The sequence below is a fragment of the Polypterus senegalus genome, chromosome 3 (genome assembly GCF_016835505.1).
Source record: "Polypterus senegalus isolate Bchr_013 chromosome 3, ASM1683550v1, whole genome shotgun sequence".
Classification (NCBI taxonomy): Eukaryota; Metazoa; Chordata; class Cladistia; order Polypteriformes; family Polypteridae; genus Polypterus; species Polypterus senegalus.
This window is the reverse complement of record NC_053156.1, coordinates 235,456,318-235,480,136: the sequence shown is the minus strand read 5'-3', so window position 1 is coordinate 235,480,136 and position 23,819 is coordinate 235,456,318. Positions and strand designations below refer to the sequence as shown.

At 39.7% G+C, this 23,819-nt stretch overlaps 1 protein-coding gene across 2 annotated transcripts in view; it reads left to right on the top strand.

The window, feature by feature from the left end:
• Positions 1 to 6,958: 6,958 nt before the first annotated feature.
• The window catches only part of LOC120525996 (kinesin-like protein KIF3C), a 162,201-nt gene continuing 145,340 nt past the window's right edge, over positions 6,959 to 23,819 (top strand). For both annotated transcript variants that reach the window (XM_039748794.1, XM_039748793.1), the window contains exon 1: positions 6,959 to 8,797. In XM_039748794.1, coding sequence (XP_039604728.1) covers positions 7,388 to 8,797 — 1,410 coding nt within the window. In that variant the 5' untranslated portion in view covers positions 6,959 to 7,387. The remainder of the gene's footprint in view (positions 8,798 to 23,819) is intronic.

The window sequence follows — 23,819 nt, the reverse complement described above, 5'->3', positions numbered from 1 at the left end:
AGAACTGAATGCAGTCAGCCCTATTGAATCTAAACCTCACTACAGATTGACCATTACCTCAAGAGTGAAGTATTCACGAAAAGGACTCCAGAAGAACTCTATGTCTTCATCAAAGAAAATTTCAGAAAAGTTCAGGAAAATGATGCTGAAACTTACCAATCAACAGAGTGTTACAAAGCCACTTCTAAGGCTCTGTGACAGCACCACGCCACAGTCAGTCATTTCCAAATGAAGAATATTTGGAACAGTTGTGAATTTTCCCCAGAAAGGCAACAACTCATTCAAGACGACACATAAGATCTCAGAAAAACACCCAAAGAACTACAGGATTCTCTAGTCTCTGCTAAGGTCAGTGTTCAAGACTGCAAAATAAAAAAGAGATTGAATCCATAGTAGCGTAGCAAGGTGGAAGCCTCTTCTATCCAAGAGTTAAATAAGTACTTGTCTGACATTTTCAAAGACAGTTCTACATGATGCCCATGACTTTAGGAATAAGATTTTATGGACAGATGAGTCAAAAGTATGATTCTTTGGATGATTCAGGTATATCTAGTATAACGTTAATACAGAGTGTGACGGCAACAACATCATAACTGTAATAAAAGATATGAGTGGTAGTGTTATGATATGGCTATGCTGTGCTGCCTCAGGACTTAGAAGACTTACCACTGTTCAAGGAACAATGAATTGTGTAGTCATCTTTCAGTGACCTGAAGCTGAGGTGTAATTGAGTTATGCAGCAGAATAAGGACCCAAAGCACAAAAGCGAGCGAGTCTACAACTGAATTCCTCGGAAGAATCAAAATTAAAAGCTTTGAACTGACCTTGATAGAGATGCTGTGGCAACACCTGAAACCGTTTACACTTGCAAGCATACCCACAGTTCCATTGTGTCAGAATTAAATCAGTTCTACAAAGAAGAGTGGAATTCTTCAAAAATGATGTGAAAGACTGAAATTGAAATTCGAGCAAGTGTAGAGCTGTAGTTATTACTGCTAAAGGTGCTGCAACCAAGTAGTGAAACTATGGGGGTTATTTCTTTTTCACATGTGTGATAGGGGTTTTCAATAACTTTAATGCCTGAATAAATAAATTAATGATTTTAAAAGTGTATTGTGTGTTCACACAGGTTCCCTTTTTCTAATCCACTCTATATATTGTGACAAGAAATACTCTACAGACATTATAAAGGTTTGTGGCAGCCACCCGTATATTATATCTTGGCTGCAAAAGCTTGAAAATAATTGAACAACAATGTTCACAAGACTGAGCCCAAAACAGAACTGCCAGACTGGAGGTAAGATGGTGGTTTTAAAGGACTGGAGAGGAAGTGACATCATCCCAAGCGTCAGAACCGGAAGTGACATCATCCAATGCGCCAGAAGTGACACCGTCCAAGGCGCCGGAACCTGGTGGGATTTCCTGGGAATGGTCTGCAAGGAACTGAGAAAGACAGTTAGCACACCCTGTCACCCCCTGGTCTGATATGGTATTATAATTACTCCTGCCTTTTAGCTGTTTCCTATTCACATGTGTGTGACAATATATAAAATCCTAAGCCTAAAAGTGCAATGATTTTCTGCAACGATTTTATGTGACTTTTTTGTCATGCTTTAAATCGGGCTTATTTTAAAACCTACATATATATGTTTGGTATCATTCTTTTCAGAATTTATCAAACTTTAATGTGATTTTGTTAGATTTTCAGATTCTTATTCCATTTTTAAATTATAAACTAAGATATCAAGAAAGTCGTTTGTAGTTAGGTGATTTAGTTAGCTGAAGGTCAAGTTACGATGACCCATTGCATACCACTTTAGTTTTCACATGATTTTCCATGTTATTTAAAAAAAAGTTTTTTTTATCTATAAGAATGTCTGTTAAAACGAATGGATTGTTTATTTAGTCTCTTATAAATACTCATCAAGCATAGTGGACCTCAGTTCAGGAATACTCCAATCGGTAAGAGAGTAAATATTTTATTCTGATTTCATAATTCAGTTTTCTTTTACATATTTATAGAATTTTGTGATTTTGGCTGCAAGTTTTTCTAATGGCCTGGGATCATTCATTGTGTTAAATATGCACAAATTGAGAATATTATATGCTGTATGCTTACCATGTTTGCATCATTAGCAATAGTACTGCAACCTGACCAAAGCCTCAAATTTAAATACTTTATTAAATAGTTACCTTGGTAGTCTAGTGTACTTCATACAAAATTGTACATAAAACAACCTGAATTTATACCTTACATATAAAAACTGTATATTTATACAGTAATGGATATATACATCTAAATGGAAAATTATAGGGTCAATTATTGTTTCAGATGGTTCAAACTGGTTTTATTAGAAATGTGTAAATTGTATTGCTATAAATTAAGCATTAAAATCATTACAGTGCATACTTTTATATATGTAATCAAATCATTTTTTATTCATTTGCATAATGTGCACTATCCAAACATGCTCAATGATTTCATTATATTATGAAGAAAACGATGCATTAATATAGACATCTGTAGCATGGATATACTGTGTAGATACATAGAAATATACCATATAGTATTTAGATGATAGTAATATCCATCCATCCATCCATCCATCCTCTTCTGCTCATCCGAGGTCAGGTCGCGTGGGCAGCAGCTTGAGCAGAGATGCCCAGACTTCCCTCTCCCCAGCCACTTCTTCCAGCTCTTCTGGGGGAATTCCGAGGCGTCCCCAGGCTAGCCGAGAGACATAGTCCCTCCAGTGTGTCCTGGGTCTTCCTCGGGGCCTCCTCCTGGTTAGATGTTCCCGGAACACCTCACCAGGGAGGTGTCCAGGAGGCATCCTGATCAGATGCCCAAGGCACCTCATCTGACTCCTCTCGATGAGGAAAAGCAGTGGCTCTACTCTGAGCTCCTCCTGGATGACCAAGCTTCTCACCCTATCTTTAAGCGAAAGCCCAGACACCCTGCAGAGGAAACTCTTTTCAGCCGCTTGTATTCGCGCTCTTGTTCTTTCGGTCACTACCCATAGCTCATGACCATAGGTGAGGGTAGAAACGTAGATCGACCGGTAAATTGAGAGCTTTGCCTTATGGCTCAGCTCCTTTTTCGCCACAACGGACCGATCAAGAGCCTGCATCACTGCGGACACCACACCGATCCGGCTGTCGATCTCCCGCTCCATTCTTCCCTCACTCATGAACAAGACCCCGAGATACTTGAACTCCTCCACTTGGGGCAGGATCTCGCTCCCAACCCTGAGAGGGCACTCCGCCCTTTTCCAGCTGAGGACCATGGTCTCAGATTTGGAGGTGCTGATTCCCATCCCAGCCGCTTCACACTCGGCTGCGAACCGATCCAGAGAGAGCTGAAGATCACGGCCTGATGAAGCAAACAGGACAACATCATCTGCAAAAAGTAGTGACCCAATCCTGAGCCCACCAAACTGGACCCCCTCAACGCCCACGCTGTGCCTAGAAAGTTTGTCCATAAAAGTTATGAACAGAATCAGTGACAAAGGGCAGCCATGGCAGAGTCCAACTCTCACCGGAAACGGGTTCGACCTTCTACCGGCAATGCGGACCAAGCTCTGACACCGGTTGTACAGGGACCGAACAGCACTTATCAGGGGGTCAGGTACCCCATACTCCCGGAGCACCCCCCACAGGATTCTTTAGTCCAAGTCCACAAAAAACATGTAGACTGGATGGGAAAACTACCATGCACCCTCCAGGACCCTGCTAAGGGTGTAGAGCTGGTCCACTGTTCCGCGACTAGGACGAAAACCACACTGTTCCTCCTGAATCCGAGGTTCGACTATCTGACGGACCCTCCTCTCCAGGACCCCCGAATAGACTTTTCCAGGGAGGCTGAGGAGTGTGATCCCTCTAATTTGAACACACCCTCCGGTCCCCCTTCTTAAATAGGGGAACCACCACCCTGGTCTGTCAATCCAGAGGCACTGTCCCCGATGTCTATATGATGTTGCAGTGGCATGTCAACCAAGACAGTCCTACAACATCCAGAGCCTTAAGAAACTCCGAGTGTATCTCATCCACTCCCAGGGCCCTGCCACCAAGGAGTTTTTTGACCAGCTCGGTGACCTCAGTCCCAGAGATGGGAGAGCCCACCTCTGAGTCCCCAGCCTCTGCTTCCTCATTGGAAGACATGTTAGTGGGATTGAGGAGGTCTTCAAAGTACTCCCCCCACCAACCCACAACATCCCGAGTCGAGGTCAGCAGCGCACCATCCCCACCATATACATTGTTGACACTACACTGCTTCCCCCTCCTGAGATGCCAGATGGTGGACCTGAATCTCCTCGAAGCTGTCTGGAAGTCGTTCTCAATGGCCTCCTCAAACTCTTCTCACGCCTGAGTTTTTACCTCAGCAACCACCAAAGCCGCATTCCGCTTGACCTGTTGGTACCTGTTAGCTGCCTCTGGAGTCCCACAGGACAAAAGGGTCCTGTAGGACTCCTTCTTCAACTTGATGGCATCCCTCACCGGCCGTGTCCACCAACGGGTTTGGGGATTGCTGCCACGACAAGCACCGACCACCACAGAGGCACGGGACGTGACCCATTCAGACTCAAAGTCCCCCAACTCCCTAGGGACGTGGTCGAAGTTCTGCCAGAGGTGGGAGTTGAAGCTACTTCTGACAGGGGACTCTGCCAGACGTTCCCAGCAGACCCTCACAATATGTTTGGGCCTACCAGGCCTAACTGGCATCCTCCCCCACCATCGAAACAAACTCACCAGCAAGTGGTGATCATTTGCCTGCTCCGCCCCTCTCTTTGCCCAAGTGTCCAGGAAATGCGGCTACAAGTCAGATGACACAACCATGAAGTCGATCATCGAACTGAGGTCTAGGGTGTCCTGGTGCCAGATGCACATATGGACACCCCTATGTCTGAACATGGTTTTCGTTATGGACAATCCATGACGAGCACAGAAGTCCAATAACAAAACGCCACTCGGGTTCAGATCGAGGGGGCCATTCCTCCCAATCACTCCCTTCCAGGTGTCACTGTTGCTGCCCACGTGAGCATTGAAGTCTCCCAGCAGAAAGAAGGAGTCCCCAGCAGGTGCGCCCTCTAGCACCCCCTCCAGGGACTCCAAAAAGGGTGGGTACTCCACACTGCTGTTCGGTGATTACGTGCAAACAACAGCTAGGAACTGTCCCCCCACCCAAAGGTGGAGGGAGGCTACCCTGTTGTCTTCCCGGGTGAACCCCAATGAACAGGCTCCAAGTCGGGGGGCAATAAGTATGCCCACACCCGCTCAGCACCTCTCACTGGGGTCAACTCCAGAGTGGTAGAGAGTCCAGCCCCTCTCAAGGAGACTGGTTCCTGTGTTGTGCGTCGAGGTGAGCCTGACTATATCTAGCTGAAACCTCTCAACCTCACACACTAGCTCAGGCTCCTTCCCCTTCAGAGAGGTGACATTCCATGCACCATGAGTCAGCTTCTGTAGCTGAGGATCGGACCGCCAAGGTCCCCGCCTTCGGCCACCACCCGACTCACACTGCAACCAACCTCCTTGGCCCCTCCTACAGGTGGTGAGTCCATGGGAAGGGGGACCCACATTGCTTCTTAGGGCTGTACCTGGCCGAGCCCCATGGGTGCAGGCCTGGCCATGAGGCGCTTGCCATCGAGCCCGACCTCAGGCCTAGCTCCAGAGGGGAGCCCTGGTGACCTGTGTCTGTGTGAGGGAAAACGCCATCTAATGCTTTTATGCATCAAAGGAGGTTTTCTGAACCGCTCTTTGTCACGTCCCTTGCCTAGGACCAGTTTGCCTTGGGTGACCCTTCCAGGGGCATAAAGCCCCCGACAGCAGAGCTCCTAGGATCATTGGGACATACAAACCCCTCCACCATTATAAGGTGGCAGCTTGAGGAGGGGATGATAATAATAGTAAGGCATATTATACGATCTTAGCGCCTCTATAATTGCTTACCTCATTATTATGGCACACCTTTAAATTTACAGTTGGAAAACAAAAAGTGGCAATTAAGCGCTCATAAATTCAGCAATGAAAACAAAATGAGGTAACAAAAAAATAGATTCAATAGTTTAACTTAAAATCTGTTGATAGCAATAAACATTTTCTCAGACAACTTTAACTTTGTGTAATATCTGAAACTGCAAACAAATAAAAGGATCCGTCCAAGTTAAGTTCACTAAAAGTCACACACCAGATTCTAAATTTGAGACTCCTAGACTAGGGTTAATTACTACAATGTGCCAAGCAGACTAAACTGAATTCTACAATAAAGTACTACTGTGAAATGTACTAAAAAGGGCAGCATGTGTACATATCACCTAGATGCGGTGCGTTGAGCTATTCAAGCCAGGTGGTTGTTGCTTATATATGACACCTTTATGTACCTGTACAAATGTTCTTCTTTATCCTTCTCTACATCTCCCCTGCTCTTCTGTCACTCTCATAAAGTTTCTCAGTGGCTATTAAAGCACTTGTGTGCTTGGAACATACCTATAAATAACGCAGTAAACAAAAATACTTGCTTTTCAGCCTGTCAATCAGACTTAAAAATATTTAAAGCCATTAACGTCATCATGCCCCACATCTTTGAGCCGAAATACTCCTTTTCTCCGGTACGGAAAACATAGGTTTCAAGGTAAGGTAGTTATTTATAGAAAGCAAGACAAACGTTTTTCAATATTCACTGCTATTCTCTCTATTTTCTCTCTTACGGCTTCAAACTGCAATTATAAGAGACGCTGTTTTGTGACCCATAACCGTCGACGTCAATTCGCCGGACGCTATACCTGCAGTTCACAAGTAACGCGCTTTTTTCCTTTGACCCAACCACCTGATTGCTCACTTTCGTCCAAACTACAAGTCCCAGAATCCAGCGGGGCGTCTGCAGAGTCATTGGGTGGGTCTGAGATGAGGTAATGAGTGGGTAGGAGGGGCAGACGCCCCTTGTCTGATTGTATTTTCATCCAGTAGCCGCTGTAGCAGAAACAGCAGTCCAAGCATCACTATGCTATGATAATAGCTGCTGTTTACGGGGGACTCGCTAGTAGAGGCACGTCAGGAAAGCAAATCTAGGCGTTGTCATTACACCGGGAGAGCACCCTGTTTCGCAGAAGCATAACGGCATTCAGGCACATGCTTGTTGTGACAGCAGGAGCTTGCTTTTCACTGCAGTGCATTGTTCTTTCTTTACTACAGATAATGGTAAGGTGGTTGTTTCTTGCGTCGGCTTGAGCTGTTTTGGATGCTCATTTGCCAGAGGAGTAAAGATGCTGAACGTGACAATGTGCGCCGCACGCCTCAGCTACGTGCTGCATCTGGCTTAATGGCCATTGTTATGTTTGCTCGATTTGACTGAAGAAGAGTAAGGTGTCGGGTTGTGTTTGCAGAAGCGATGTCCAAAGGGAGGAACTGCGAGACTGTCAAAGTGGTGGTGAGATGCCGCCCCTTGAATTCGAAGGAGGAGGCAGTCGGTCACGAAAACATTGTGACGATGGATGTTAAATTAGGGCAAGTGTCTGTCCGCAATCCGAAGGCTTCCCCCGGTGAGTTACTTAAAACATTTACCTTTGACGCCGTATACGACGCAAACTCCAAGCAGAGTGACCTGTACGATGAGACTGTCAGGCCTCTCATTGATTCGGTGCTTCAAGGCTTCAATGGGACCATATTTGCATATGGTCAAACTGGGACAGGCAAGACATACACGATGCAAGGGGCTTGGATGGACCCTGAAAAGAGAGGTGTTATCCCTAATTCTTTTGAACACATATTCACCCATATATCAAGATCACAGAACCAGCAGTATCTGGTAAGGGCATCATATCTAGAAATTTATCAAGAGGAAATAAGAGACCTCCTATGCAAAGACCAGACCAAGAAATTGGAGCTCAAAGAAAATCCAGAATCTGGAGTTTACATCAAAGATTTATCCTCCTTCGTGACAAAAAATGTAAAGGAGATTGAACATGTCATGAATGTGGGCAACCAAGCTAGATCGATTGGGTTCACCAACATGAATGAGCACAGTTCAAGGTCTCATGCCATTTTTGTAATCACAGTGGAGTGCAGTGAGATGGGGATTGATGGCGAAAACCACATCAGAGTGGGCAAGCTAAACTTGGTGGACTTGGCTGGCAGTGAGAGGCAAAGTAAAACTGGTGTTCAGGGTGAACGTTTCAAGGAAGCTACTAAGATCAATCTTTCACTGTCTGCATTGGGAAATGTTATATCTGCCCTGGTTGATGGCAAAAGCACTCACATACCTTACAGGGACTCAAAACTCACCAGGCTACTTCAGGATTCTCTTGGAGGCAATGCTAAGACCATAATGGTGGCCACTCTTGGTCCTTCTTCCTACAACTATGATGAAACACTGACAACCCTAAGATATGCTAACAGAGCCAAGAACATCAAAAATAAACCACGGGTAAATGAGGACCCCAAAGATGCCCTGCTGAGAGAGTTCCAGGAAGAGATTGCCAGGTTAAAAGCCCAACTAGAGAAACGGGGTATGCTGAGCAAGAAAAGGAGACGAAATAGCAGGAGAAATCGAAAAATACTGGATGGTGAGGAAATCACTGATGGTGAGGGTGAAGAAGAGCGGGAGGATAACATGGAGAAGGATGTAGAAGAATACTTGAAGGAACAGGAGCAGAAACTGGTGCTGGAGAAAGCTGCTATCTTGGATGATCACAGCCTTGTGGCAGAAGAAAAGCAGAAACTACTTGATGAGAAAGAGAAAATGATGGAGGATTTGAGAAGAGAACAGGAGGCCACTGAGGCACTAACTACTAAATTCAAGGTAAAGTGAATACTGATCACAAAAAAAAAACAAAGTTCAGGGCCCTCAAATAAATCCATTTGTATGTAGCATGGCCTTTTTGTATAATGTAAGGTACAGTAAATACTGGAAAATAAGGTACAAGATATAGACCAGGTGTATGGTGGAGGATGGGTGATGATGTCCAATAGCAAGCTTGCAGTGTTTACTTGGCAGTGTGTATTATGCTAAGGCCCTCTTGGCTTCAGTCAGACTAAGTTGTCTGCTGAAGGGGAAGCAAGATTTCCTTTAGTCTTTGTTCCTACTGTATTACAGTTACATTACTGGGCTGATGAATGCTTTGAACTGTGGAAAAAGGTGAATGAGTGCTGCTTCATGTGGCAATGGTGGTTTTAAATGTGTAAACCTTATTATAGGCCTGCATATTTTCTTTTTAAGTTATTCTTTTCTTTTTCATTTTAAATGTAATTAAATATGTGCAAACATAAATAGTATAAATGTATCTTTATTAAACTCCTATTATAAATTATAGTGCTGTATGGGTGTGGTGCTGGGTAAAAGTCAGAGACCATGCTAATGAATTTTTCCAGGCATACACTATTCACAATTGTTGGGCCTTCGGCACAATGCATCCAAAAAGCCAACACAAAAGGATGTCTGTCAGTATTACACACTATTAACCAATTGTATTCAAATCTGTGATAAAAGTCAGTTAATTCCTTTTATGTGTTTTGATGTGTTAAAAGCCACGACTGTCTTACAAAAATCCTGTTTTTTGGAAACAGTTACTGTATATTGCTAAACAAATAGTGTGTGCACATATGCAGCATGCAAAATGTTTAATATATAAACGTATACAGTATAGACCTCTACGAAAACAGCATACATTTTGTTAAGAAAAACATTAAATCAGGTGTGACAGTCAACTGTGTGCAATAACAAGATACCCACTTGCCTTAAATGTGCCTATTATTTGTTTATTCTTTCACCTGGTTAATATAAATGCATAACATTTGTTTTTCATTTTGCTTTTAAATGTGGGGCAGCTCAGCATTTTAGAAAATTAGAGAAAACTATAAACCATAAAGGGTCTTTAATATGTAAAACCCAAAATTAAAATAACTAGAGGTGGCAATGGGATTTTTATATATTTGAATTTGCTAATAATACAAGATACTTACTGATAAAACACAAATGATAGTCTTTACTGACTAAAGAAGAAGAAATTACCATTATCTGATTACTCTTGTTTTCTTGTTCTTGATATATTTACATTGTACAGAGCTCACCTAACATGTTCAGGTGTAATTTTTGAGGGTTGCATCTGTTTTTTAGTTTAATGCATTTAAATGATAACATTCTCAGACCTGCTTAATCCAATTCAGCGTGGTGGGGGTGGGTCCTGGCAGCACTCCATGGTGGCTAAGAAAAAGCCCAGGACAAGGAGCTGGTCCATCATGAGGCCTATTTTCATACACATCCACACTTACATATAGCCCAGGGGTCCTCAATCCCAGTCCTGGAGAGCCGCAGTGGCTGCAGGTTTTTGTTTTGACCTGGTTGCTTAATTAGAAAGCAATTCTTGCCAATAAAGCACTAACAAGCTATGAAATTAAATTAACTCTGCTATGTCAGGTCATTCTCATATCCTAGATTTTCTTTCCCTTTCTATCATGCAAATGATTTGAAGGCTAAAATGGACGAGTAATTCTCAGTCCTTCACTTTTTTCTCTTCATTTTTCTTCCAAGTATTTAATTAAACCCAATAGTGCAGATAAACACACACAGGTGTAAATGTAAATAAGCTAAATGGAGAAATGCAGCTCTCTCTTGTCATTTGCATGTTATTGATAATAAGGAGCAATTAAAATAGCTGTTTAAGATAAAATTAAGCAATAAGGGCTCAAAATCACTAAAGTGAAGCAGAAGTGTTACTTTAGCAATAAGTGCTTTTTATTAAGCAACTGGGTTGGAGCAAAAACCTGCAGCCACTGCGGCTCTCCAGGACCGTGATTGAGGACCCCTGATATAGCCGATTTAGAATATCAGATTAACACGGAATACACTTGTTTGGGTGTATAGGAGGAAAACTGGAAAATCTGGAAGAAAATCCACATAGAAATGGTGGAGATGGACCAGCTCCACTCAGACAGCAACCAGGTGTGCAATTTGAGCCCAAGACCATCTATGAATGAAGCAGCACTGGTATACACAGTGCCATCATTTTAATAACTGTAAATGTTTTTAGCTTTTTTAAATAATAAAAAATATTAAGGCTGTGAAGGTATTTTTTTACAATTCAGTAAATTTAGAGTATTATGGCAAATTGTGTTCTTCCATTACACACACACATAATATTATAAAAAACAAAGAGGTGGCTTGAAATACCCTTACAATACACGTCTTACTGAAAAGCACACGTTTAGGATTCACTAATTAGTTTAATGGTGTACGATTTAGAATATTGGTGACACATAAACAAATTGGCTGTTTTATTATTGTATAAACAAAATGTTGATCACTATAATTATTACATGTTTACACTGTAAAATAATCTGATTGTCACTTGAAGCCTCTAATGCTATACAGTAATTAGAAAAGTAAATTGATAAACAGACTGTGTCCGTTTTCTGTTAATAAACCAAATATTCATTTATAACAACAATAAAAACTTGTGGTTTGGCTGCTTATTTGATAAATATATTACCAGTGAATAATAAAAAGATGCATTATATTCTGGGATCAATGGATTTGAGTGAAAAGAGGCCATTATACAAATTTCCAGAAAAGTGAATAAAGAAGGTGTTCAGAGATTTAGAATTCTGTTTTTGTTTCCACCAAAATTAATCTCAATAAGTGACCATTGTTTGTACTTACTAGAAGGTTATTAAAAAATAATTTAAAGTTTGCATTCCTAGTGTGTATGTGGTATTCTATGCTGCGTAAAAAAGTCAGAGGGAAGATGACAAGGAGTGAGCAAGAAGAAGGTGTTTACTGATATTCAGTAAGGTCTTATGAAACATCGGTTGCTCCTTTACCTACAGGTGAATCACAACAAGCGAATTCACAAGAGGCTCTGTATATAGTTAGGGTTGGTACATTTTCATTTGTTGTGGCAATAGGGACACCAAGATTTGATGCAGTAGGCTAATGCTGGCCTTTGAACAGGTTAGACAAGTGAAAAGGATGACTTGAAAACACAACAGTGTAGATTACACTAATAATCAGTAAGGCAAAGACATTAGGTTTAACAATCTGACTGAACCTGCCCTTTTTTGCTAGTATATAACCTTGTAACCTTGGTGTTTGATTGCTTTACTACTGGTTTCAGTTACAAGATGGTGGACACTTTGCATGCCTCCTGCTATTAACATAGAATTTCCCTAAGTGTTAAAACCTTTGCTCTGATTAATAGCAATAGAGATGCTAAACCACAGTAAACACTGTGTCAGCAATTGAATAAATAGTAGTAGTAAAGTCGTGATAAGCAAGAATGGATTAAAATTCATAACTTCATTTTATCTCATGTAATCTGTATCCTGAATGATCATGAGTATTCCTTTGCCTTCCTGTACACTGTTTGAATGCATGCATCAGGTCATGAGAAAAGATAGCCAGGATTTGTCTGATTAATATACCAGCACATATGAGACATGTAAGAGGAATGTTTGTATTTTATGCAGTGCAAACATTTCAATTACTGATCGTCACTTTTCAAAAGTAAGGTTACCATTGTAGTGATTATTGATGAGCATAATTAGTTTGTATTCTTGTAATGTACTTGACTTCAATCAGTGAGATTGTGCCCTTTCAGCAAAAAACAATACTAGATTCCTTTCCCAGGTGAAACCAGAAATGCACACAACTGATATATTTTAAAGATACTCAATATATAGAAACTCTGCAAAAAGATACCAGAGGTCAATAGCCTTCTGCCTATGAGCTTTCTAGTTCTGCCAAATTTTTGATGGTCAAAATTAAGATTGTACATACACTAAAACTACATTAGACCTTTTACTACTTAATTAGGGCAGAACGGTGGCGCAGTGGTAGCACACCCCCGTGACCCTGTGTTAGGATATAGCAGGTTGGATAATGACTGACTGACTAACTACATAATTAAGAAAGGTATTGTATTTTGAAACCCTAGCCATCTTTTTAAGTTACCCTGTATATGTGAGGATTTTCCTATTACTATATCCCAGCCTTTTGTTTTTTTTGTGTCTTATTGTTTTTGTCATTATTTTATGTTAATTCTTATAATATATATTCTTTTGTGTTATAATTCGTATGTCCATCCATTTTCCAACCCGTTGAATCCGAACACAGGGTCATGGGGTTCTGCTGAGGCCAATCCCAGCCAACACAGGGCGCAAGGCAGGAACCAGTTCCGGGCAGGGCGCCAACCCACCGCAGGACACACACAAACACACCCACAGTCTTTGGGAGGAAACACACGCAGACACGGGGAGAACATGCAAAGTCCACACAGGGATCGAACCCGGGTCTCCTAACTGCGAGGCAGCAGCGCTACCACTGCGCCACTGTGCCGCCCATAATTTGTATGTGATGAATTTAATTTTATGGTAATAATTTTTTTCTATATTGTTCAATTCTTCTGCTATGGAACTGAGTTCTTCTTGCTTTTTTATGTTGAAATTTAAATCAGCTCTCAAAATGAAGCTTGGTTTTCTAATTTAACTGACGGAAAAGTTTATTTTGTCATTTTACTGAGATACATTTCTCCCTAACAGGTCATGAGAAAGTGGTACTTACTGTTTCCTAACATTATCAGTAACAAAACATTATAGGGTCCTACTCTTATAGAGGATACAGTCACATGCAAACTTACAATCATTCTTACTAGGCCACCTTTAAATTAAATTTTATCCCTCCAAGACTCTCTTTGACACGTAACATTAAACTACAGTGCTAGGAGAAGCAACACACAGAGATGGTATGTGGTTCAAACTCTGCACAAGTAGTGAGACAGATGGGAATTGAACTGGTGCCCCAAGAGGAAGTTTTGCAAACCAGTGTTCTACCTTGCCACCCACTGCAGGATGCAGTGACAATAAAAACAGATGTGTTTAAATTAGGCGTCCATTACTGTCACAGGATGCTCTGAGTATTTAAAAACAAGGAAATTCACAGCAAAAAGACAGGAAATCCAGCTGCTTCCAATTTGCCTTTTCTTTCTAAAACAAAACATAATTAATAAATATAACAAAATTAATTTAAATAGAGAAAGCTAATTTGACCATTTCTAATAAGTACACAAAATTTGTGTGTAATCAGGTTTGTTTCCATTAAAACTGAGTATATTTTGCTGTTTATTTGGGCTTTCTGATTTAATTTGTCTCCATAAATGCAGGCAATTAGTATGAATTGTGGAGCTCTCTTCCTCTTCTCTATCTAAATTCATGTCTTCAAAGGTTGTGTGCTGGAGGGTATTGCAGGAATTACATATGTGGGAGGATTGATTGCTGTAGGCAGACAAAAGGGAGGCGGTACTGGGTTAAGCATGTGAGCAGAGATGTCCCTAGAGGTTTCTGGTGCCCAGGCCCAGTTTAAACATTGCTAGATCTGTCACTGAGAGGGGATTATGCAGCAGTTGTTACAGACATCTGAACCACTGTATTTCCACATTATACATTTAAACTGTCTTGCAAAGCTACCCTGTCTATCTGTAAAACAGCTAATAATGTCATAGCATGTTACCAAGCCAAAAGGCAAGGATTGTTATTCACTTTACCTGGCAGTACATGTGAAAGAGAGCAAACGTATTTGTTTAAATATGGGCAGTAATAGATAATTCAGGCAGTAAAATATGTAAAGTTGTAAGTGTATCCGTTCACATTATATAACCAAAATCTACAAGAGCTCTGCTTACTGTAGCTCCACATAATGTTATACTTATGCAAGGGCTGACCAGCCTGTCTGTTTGTAATATGTTTCGAAACCTTAGTGGTTTAGATTAAAGAAATAAATAAAAATCATGCACAAGTAGATCCTTAAATCAAGCATCAGGCTTTGAATGGAAAAAAAGTCCATATGTGATGCTTGGCTCCTTTCAACCTTGTGCTACATAAACCATATTCAAAAAACGTTTGTCTTATTTTAAACATGCTTTTTTCTGTTGGCATCAGTATTTTTAGATATTTCAGCTACATATTAATTATGAATGAAAGCAACCAAAGAGAAACATTGAGTACTTTAAGGGATTAAGCATATTATACTGAGGTTAAGTTAACCTCACACAAAACATGGAATATGGTTTAGTAGTTTTTGTGAATGATACGCCACATGGTTTACTGGAATAGAGATTTAATTTCAAGGTAGAGATTGTATTCTATATTTATTACAGCACACATCTTAGAGTAATTTATATGGGAATGCACAGTACATCTGTACATGACTTCTGGATTTATCAAGCCCCTCTGTCTCCCTCCAGCATATATTTGTTTCAGGAGATATTTTGACAATGGTGGCTGCCCCTGTTTTGCTAATGCATATGTATTTGACAGCACAGTCCCTGCATATAAATTCCTTCAGTGAGAAATTCATTTGCATATTAAGTATCACCTGCTAACCAATTTTCAATGGAGCTGCCTGGATAGAAATATTCTAAAACGGCTTCTCTTCAGTTAACATTACTATTTTTGTACGGCTCTTTCTCTTTCCTTTCAAAATACCATTATATCTTAAAATCAAAGTGATATGAATCTGTGTAGCTCAGTTTTTGCTAAAGCTCCATAATAAGAACAGTTTTACAAATCAAGTTTGCCTGAGCTTATGAAAATATGTTATCTTGGATTATGTCAAAGACATTTAAAATAAACACTTTTTCAAACTAGTAAGAATAAATTTTGAATTGAAAAAAATGCTGTCAATTGGGGTAATTTTAAAAATAATATGCAAGATTCCATCTATCCCTTTTTTAATTCTCTTGGTAGCAATAGACCATAATCACTACAAATATACAATTAGACACATGCACGGTTATCACAGGATAGCTGAACATAGGAGTCCTACAGGAAAGCTTGCTAAAATGCTGTGTAGCAGTCTGTTAGTATTGTAGAGTCAAGAAAAATGCCCAGAAGACACAGTGGTATGGAGCTACATTATATTGCCAAATGTATTGGGGCACCCCTCCAAATCATTGAATTCAGCTGTTCCAGTCACTTCCATGGCCACAGGTGTATAAACTCAATCACCTCGACATGCAGTCTGCTTCTACAAATATTTGTGAAAGAATGGGTCGCTCTCAGGAGCTCAGTGAAGTCAAGCGTGGTACCATGATAGGATGCCACCTGTGCATTAAGTCCATTCATGAAATTTCCTCGCTACTAAATACTCCACAGTCAGCTGTTAGTGCAATTATAACAAAGTGGAAGCAATTGGGAACAACAGCAACTCAGCCATGAAGTGGTAGGCCACGTAAAATCACAGAGCGGGGACAGCGCATGCTGAGGCGCACAGTGTGCAGAGGTCACCAACTTTCTGCAGAGTCAATAGCTACAGACATCTAAAAGTTCAAGAACAGTGCGTAGAGAGCTTTGAGGAATAGGTTTCCATGTTGGAGCAGCTGCATCCAAGCCTTACATCACCAAGTGCAATGCAAAGTGTCGGATGCAGTGTTGTAAAGCACACTGCCACTGGACTCTAGAGCAGTGGAGACGTGTCCTCTGGAGTGACGAATCACGCTTCTCTGTCTGGCAATTCGATGGATGAGTCTGGGTTTGGCAGGTGCCAGGACAACGCTACTTGCCTGACTTGTTTTGTGCCAAGTGTAAAGTTTGGTGAAGAGGGGATTATGGTGTAGGGTTGTTCTTCAGGGGTTGGGCTTGGCCCCTTAGTTCCAGTGAAAGGAACTCTTAATGCTTCAGCATACAAAGCCATTTGGGACAATTTCATGCTCCCAACTTTGTGGAACAGTTTGGGGATGGCCCCTTCCTGTTCCAATATGACTGCACACCAACCAGTGCACAAGGCAAGGTCTATAGAAATGGATGAGTGAGTTTGGTGTGGAGGAACTTGACTGGCCTACACAGAGTCCTGACCTCAATCCGATAGAATACCTTTGTGCCTGACCTCACAAATGCTGTCCAGGAAGAATGGTAAAAAACTCCCATAAACACACTCCTAAACCTTGTGGAAAGCCTTCCTAGAAGAGCTGAAGCTGTTTTAGCTGCAAAGGGTGGGCCAACTCCATATTAAAGCCTATGTATTAAGAATTGGGTGTCATTAAAGTTCATGTGTGTGTAAAGGCAGGCGTCCCAATACTTTGGCAATATAATGTACTGTATATGTGCCAACATTTAACCTACTGTAGTTTAAGAGTGACAGAATTACAGTACTACAAAATAAGTGAGTCAAACATCCTGAATGTATAGAACTGCATATATTATGCAACTTCTTCCATATGCTAATCCATTTTTCCTTCCATTGTCTAATCTTTATGACCTGCTGAGAGTCTTTAGTGGGAGAATGGTTGCAAGTCTACATTTCATGGAACACACATTAAAAGCAAACGACCTTGAGAAACGAAGGATGCTTAATTTGGTTTTGGTTATATATTTTTACTTACGGTATACAGTAATTCTGAGAACACTTGCCTAACAAGTTGACAAAATTCAAAGCAGTCAATTTAATGAAGATGTAAGACAGCAGGCATCTGGAAAAAGAAAAAACAATTCTGGCTACCTAGCCTAATCCAGTCTTCTTTAATACATTTTTTCAGTATGGAATAATCTTTATGGGAGGTATTTTCTGTGAAAAAGTTAAAATTCTAAAATGAAAAGTGTATTTGAAAAATGCTGCAAAAATTAAAAATATAATGACATAATACCATTTGCAATTTAATTTTCAAAGTCTACATGTAACAATGCTGCAAAGATTGAAAAGTGAAATAAAATAACAGCATTTGCAATTTCATTTTCTGCCTGAATAGCAGTGAAGCTGCAAAAATGATAAGTAAAGTGCGAATAAGCACTGGTGCCACCTGCTGCTCACTGAATTTTTATTTCCAGTTTGAATTTTCATTTTCCACTTTGTGTTGTCACTTTCAAGTTCTGAACATGCAAATAGCGCAGGACAGTAGGTGGGGCTTTGCACCTCAATTTTCCACAATTCTTTTTCCTTCTTAGCTGTGACCACTATCATTGATAGAATACTTCTTATTTCAACTGTGTTTAATTCACATGATTTTGATCTTTTCACCTCTGTATTGCAAGCTTCACAGCGAAGCTGTCTCACAAAATCCAAAGAAAAGTGGACAATAGCCAAATACATTAAAATCAAGAAAGCAATTGCTTCAACAAAGGAGGAGGATCAATGTTCTGGAATGGCCTAGTTAGAGTCCAGACCTTAATCCAGTTGAAAATCTGTGAGGTGACCTGAAGAGACCTGTGCACAGGAGAAGGAATTTGACAGATCTGGAAAAGTTTTGCAAGGAGGAGTGGGCAAAAACTGCAAAGTACCAATGTGCCAAACTTATAGACTCTTATCCAAAAAGACTGAGTGCTGTAATAAAGTTAGAGGGCTCTTCAACTAAGTATTACTATTTATTAAGGGGGTGTGCACACTAATGTAACCAGGTTTTTGTATGATTTTTCTTTTCCTTTTTCACTAAACAGTTACTGATTTGTTTTCACCTTCTTTGTATAAATTGCAATTTTGTAATGAAGGTGGAATAAGTTCTGACAGGATTTCTCTTGGTTTCATTTTTTTATCACACAAAACCTGCCATTTTGGTAGGGTTGTGTAGACTTTTTATATCCTTTGTTTGCATTTGCTACACAAAATTGTATTCTAAAGTTAAGCATTTTCTATAAATTTAAAAAGAATCTTGGGACATGGAATACCACCGGAAATCAATAGCTTAAACACTCACTGATGAAGCAGCAAAAGTTTTTATATGCAAAAACATGCCTTGTGTATTTCCGCCAAATGTTTGTGACACTTGGTTGTCAGAATACATTTTCAATTTGCTTGTGCAACTTCTCACATAAATACAAAAGTAATTCAAAACAAAACCAGCCATGTAGTGCTGAGCTATCACACCCTGGTTTTCTTTTAAAATGCCAAATCCAGTAATATTGGTGGGTTTTTTTCTTCAAAAATGTTTTTAAGCTTTTCCTTCGTGCCCCATGGCCTCCATTGTAAAACGTTAGTGCAGACAAGGTATTTTTTTTTTACAAATTTATGGAAAATGCTTAACTTTAGAACACAATTTTATGTGGAAAATGCATATATGCAATGTTTATGAAGAAAAAACTGGGAAAATGAGAAAAAGAAAAGAAAGAAAAATAATAAAATTAACCTTTAATGCATGCTGTATGTACTGTATAATCTGCTTTTCTTGGTTAACAAAATAATTTATTCAAACATTATGTCTTCAACAAGTACAAATATCATTTCTTCCATCTTTAAATAATTTTTTTTTGTGTTTTAAGATAGTTATCAGTCATTTTCTTTGAATGTATTACTTAGTAGGATAGCACAGTGGTTTTGGGCAGCACTGCTACTTCAGAGATTTAGAAGAGTTTAAATTTCATATTACTTTATATCTATGTGCTATGTATACATCTGTATTTCTCTAGGTGTTCTGTTTTACTTACACTGTCCTATGATAAACGTAGTAGGTTCCTCAATATTTGTTAAACTGAGCCATTATGCATGAGTGTATATAAGTGCCAAGATCCCATCCAGGGTTGTTCCCTGCTTTGGCCTTGATGCCATAGAGATAGATCCCTGACCCCTAGGAGTCTGAATTAGAACATCTTGCTTTATAATAAATAGATGAATAAATGGCTACTGTTTTATATAAAATTTTCTTTTACATGTTTTCCTGTAGCGTAGCACAGTGGCACACTGGTTAGAATTATTGCTGCCCAGCTGTAATCGATTGGGTTAAATCCAGGCCCAGTCTCTGTCAATGTTATGCTTTATGTTTATAAGAGTTGTTCTCCACGTGCTTCTGGTTCCTTCTACATCCATTAAACATAACAATAAAGCTGATGTCACATTACACAAGTTCTGGTCATGGGGTATGTTAGACTTGCCGACCACAGTTGCTAATTGTCCTCAGACAATGTCAGTTTAAACAACTGAAAATCTCAAGGTATTTCTGATTTACTGAGTGAGTGCTGACCTTCCGGAAGGGGAGACTTGCTCTCCCCTTTTTATGACAGCAAATAATATGCTGCCTGACGGAGCCAGGGGATACAGTTTGATTTTTTGGATCAAGTTCAATGGTCCCAGAACTTTAAGTAGGCATTCCTCAACTATGAACACCGCATTTTATCCAATATCAGTGTAGCACAGTAGATTTTATTTGGCTTTTACTTATTTTTACTTTACTTTCTTCCTTTGATCCTTTCTCCCTGGTGTGTTTCTGTGTAATAAAATTATTACTTTTACCTGTAAATTGTTTTTTGGTGCATTTGTCCTATGTTATGGTGCTGCTTATCACACAATGTAAATCTATTCATGTGTATATTATTCCTTGTAGAAAGTTTTCGGACACTTGCTGAGATTTATAAGTATAATGCAGTAAAAAAATGCAGAACTGTCTTGCCTGCTTCCAAAGGAAGCATATATTTTTTTGCATTAAGCAGAGTGATTGTTTGAAGTGAGTATTTGTATGATTTAAACCTATAGATATCTTGGTGTTCAAGGGATGTCTATTCTAGCAGCATTGGCTGCAAAAATAACAAGGACATCCACTTTTATGTTCAAAAAATATTTGTAAATATGTATTCTATATGTTTTAATTTTTACAGTTAACAATGTTTCATTAAACAAGTAATTTTGATTGATGTTAGACACATCTGATGCTGAATGATCTTCTGTGATTTTGACAAATCTAACGTGCTTTCATAGCACTATAAATATTATGTTAATTGAATCTGACAATGGAAGACTCAAAGACCTGTGAAATATTTATCCTTTTTGTAGAAATTTCCAGAGCACCTATGTGAAGTAAAAAACCTTCCAGACTGTTGCTTAAATCTTTCTGAACAGTGTAGGTTTTGAAAACAAATTCGAAAATAAATTATATACTATGTAAAGTATCATTATAACATAAATCATTAGTATTGTGCTGTGTGACTGACTGCAATGTGACTGCCAACTGATATCTTGCCGTTAAATGTGATGAATGCTGTAAACCAAACCCAGTATTCAAACTACCATATAGGAAAATATTGATTTATCATAATACTGTTACAGGATTTTATGTAATGCATTTTCTGTAGCCACTTTTGACCAAGTCATTCTCACAATAGATGGAGCCTATCATAGCAGTATTGGGTACAAGGTGTAAACCAGCTCTTGATCAGGCACTTGTCCATGGGGAACTCTGAGCCTCTTAAAAAGGTTTTACGTTTAAAACTTGTAATCAGTACTTGCTGATCATTCTTCAGAGTTGTATTAGTAATAATGACTGGTTGTAGTAGTTTTTGTAATGAACCTTATGTTTTTTTTTTCATTTGGATTTCCATACATATGTAACGTGTTTTTCTGATAAATAAGGATGATTTTGACAAGAAGTTGAACACTCAGTGCTATAAATTACCTTATACTTATTGCTACACTATATGAAATTCCTTTTTTCTTTCATACTGAATTTACTATAAAGTTTGATTGAGCTCAGTCAGAAGCAAGAACAAAATAAAGTGAGGTCAACAAACCAAGAGCATGCCTCAGGCTCAAAATTCTATGTAAATATGGTTAAGCCCGAGTCAGAAGCAGGATTTTTTTAAAATGATTAGCTATTTACAGTGTTAAGCCTGAATAAACCTTGGAACAGTATTCTGCTGTCATCTAGTGGATGAAATAACATCGTGCTGCAAGAATCATGAATATTTTCAAGCGATCTGCCACTTCATCGTAACTCCATGGTAACAATATTCATGAGTGGGGCAGAGCCTTCAACCAAAAACACAATGGCAAATGAAAAGCCATAAAGCCAGCTTCAGAACAAACTGAAACTGAGCCATTGCTCAAATTGGGTGATAGTGATGATGAAGTGAATTTGTCAGCAGATGCTGACACTGTGAAACTGACGCCTGTTCAGTAGAATCCAACCAGCCAAGTTTCCGTGATATTCGTGTTTGGTGTTTTGCCTTCCTGCATCTTCACGTTCCCCATTTACTGGTAACCCTGGTTTAAAGATGTCTGTTGATCATGATTATATGCTCTTTTTACAATTTGCCGATGATAGTCTGGTGAAGAAAAAAGATGTTGAAATGAACTTGTATGATGAGCAGTGTTGGAAAAGTCACAGTAAAACCATTTGTCACAGTCACTGGCAACCTGTTCACTAGACAGCATGTGGGTGTTTTTCAAGTCTCCTGAAACTGCAGGGCATAGTGGGTAAACAAGTCCACAAATGGTACTAATCAATAAACTATTTGTTGCAAACACCCATTTTCGAGAGAAGTTATGAGAGATTGTCATTTTTCACTCATTATGAAATAACCTGCATTTCAGTAGTAACGATGACATTAACCTGGCACAGAAACTGTATAAACTGTGAGATGTGGATCATCAAAAATATACAGAAAGTGCATATTCCCAATCATGACATTAGTATTAGCGAAAGTCTCATTGGTTACAAGGGAAAGCTGTCATGGATGCAGTAAATCACATACAAACAGGCACAATTTGGTATGAAGTACTACATGGTGTATGAAGAAAGATCTGGGTACATTTGGAACTTGATTCTGTACACTGGTAGAGGGTCCAAATGGGAAGAAAAGTATAGTCAATATGACATTGCTACAACATCTGTGCTGTCACTGATGAACTGTTTGTTTGACAAGGTTACTATATACAGGGTAGTCCAGATCTAATTATGCAAGTCTTAATGCAATGCAGGAAAACAATACAATTTCTGGTGATTGGCACTACCAGTCTGGTCAAATATTTCGTTGATTTGGGAGATCGTGTTCCTATGCACTACAGGTGGTCCAAATTCCTCCAACATCTTGTGTTGCACGTTGTTATAGTGCAATGAAAATTGCATAATTAGATCTGGACCACCCTATAGTGATGGAAAGTTTCTATACCTCATCTTAACTGCTTGAGATATACATCAACGGAAAACTGATGCATATGGCACTGTATGACCAAACCGCTGTGATATTTCTGGTGACTCCAGTCACATAAATGGGTCAAGCTGCAGTGTGAAGTAGCTGTGCGACAAAAAGGCAAAACATTTGCAGTCAAGTGCTAGGACAAGAAAGAGGTCTGTCTTCTAAGGACTTTTTACAAATCATCAACAATCAGTGTTCGTGTTGGGATAATGTACAATAGAAGTCACTATGCCTTGTGCTGTGGAAGGCTACAATAAAACAGTGAACAAAACGCTAAGAAAGTTAAAAGAATAGTGTTGATTGAAAAACTAAATAAGGGCTTACTTCACTAAAGCACAGCAACATAATAACAATAACAGCAATGGTGGTTTTGGCATGAAAACTCTGATGGGGCCAGTCAGACCTGGATGAGATGCTATCTGAAGAGATGTAGTCTTCCTGAGAAGCCATGCAGTGGGTGTGTATATGAGTGAGTGAGTGAGAGAAAGATATGAACAGGCTTTTAAACAGCAACACCTATGATACCTACATATTTGTTTAAATATATTAGCCTGGATAGGTGACTGTTGACAAGCAGTGTTGTGGTGAGTGGAGTGAGGTGAAACCATTGGCCTAAATGTGTACGGAGAGGACATGACAGAGAAAAGATCATTGCAGGAACATGGGAGTGTCATGAAGCGAAGTTATGGTAATAGCGAAAAAGGGCATAAGGCCTCCTAAATGCTCCACAAGACAGGCAAGGCATTCTGTGCCTGCCTAGAATAGGCCCTAATCCAAACAGCTTAAACCCAATTTTACTAGTGTGCTTCTGCCTACACAGGCTAAAAGGAGTTTGAACTTCTAAAATACTTTAAATGTCCCAAAATCTGAAGTGCGCCTCAAGGGAAAGGAAAAGTCATAAGAACACTTTGGCTTGAGAATCATTCCTCCAAATAATCTTT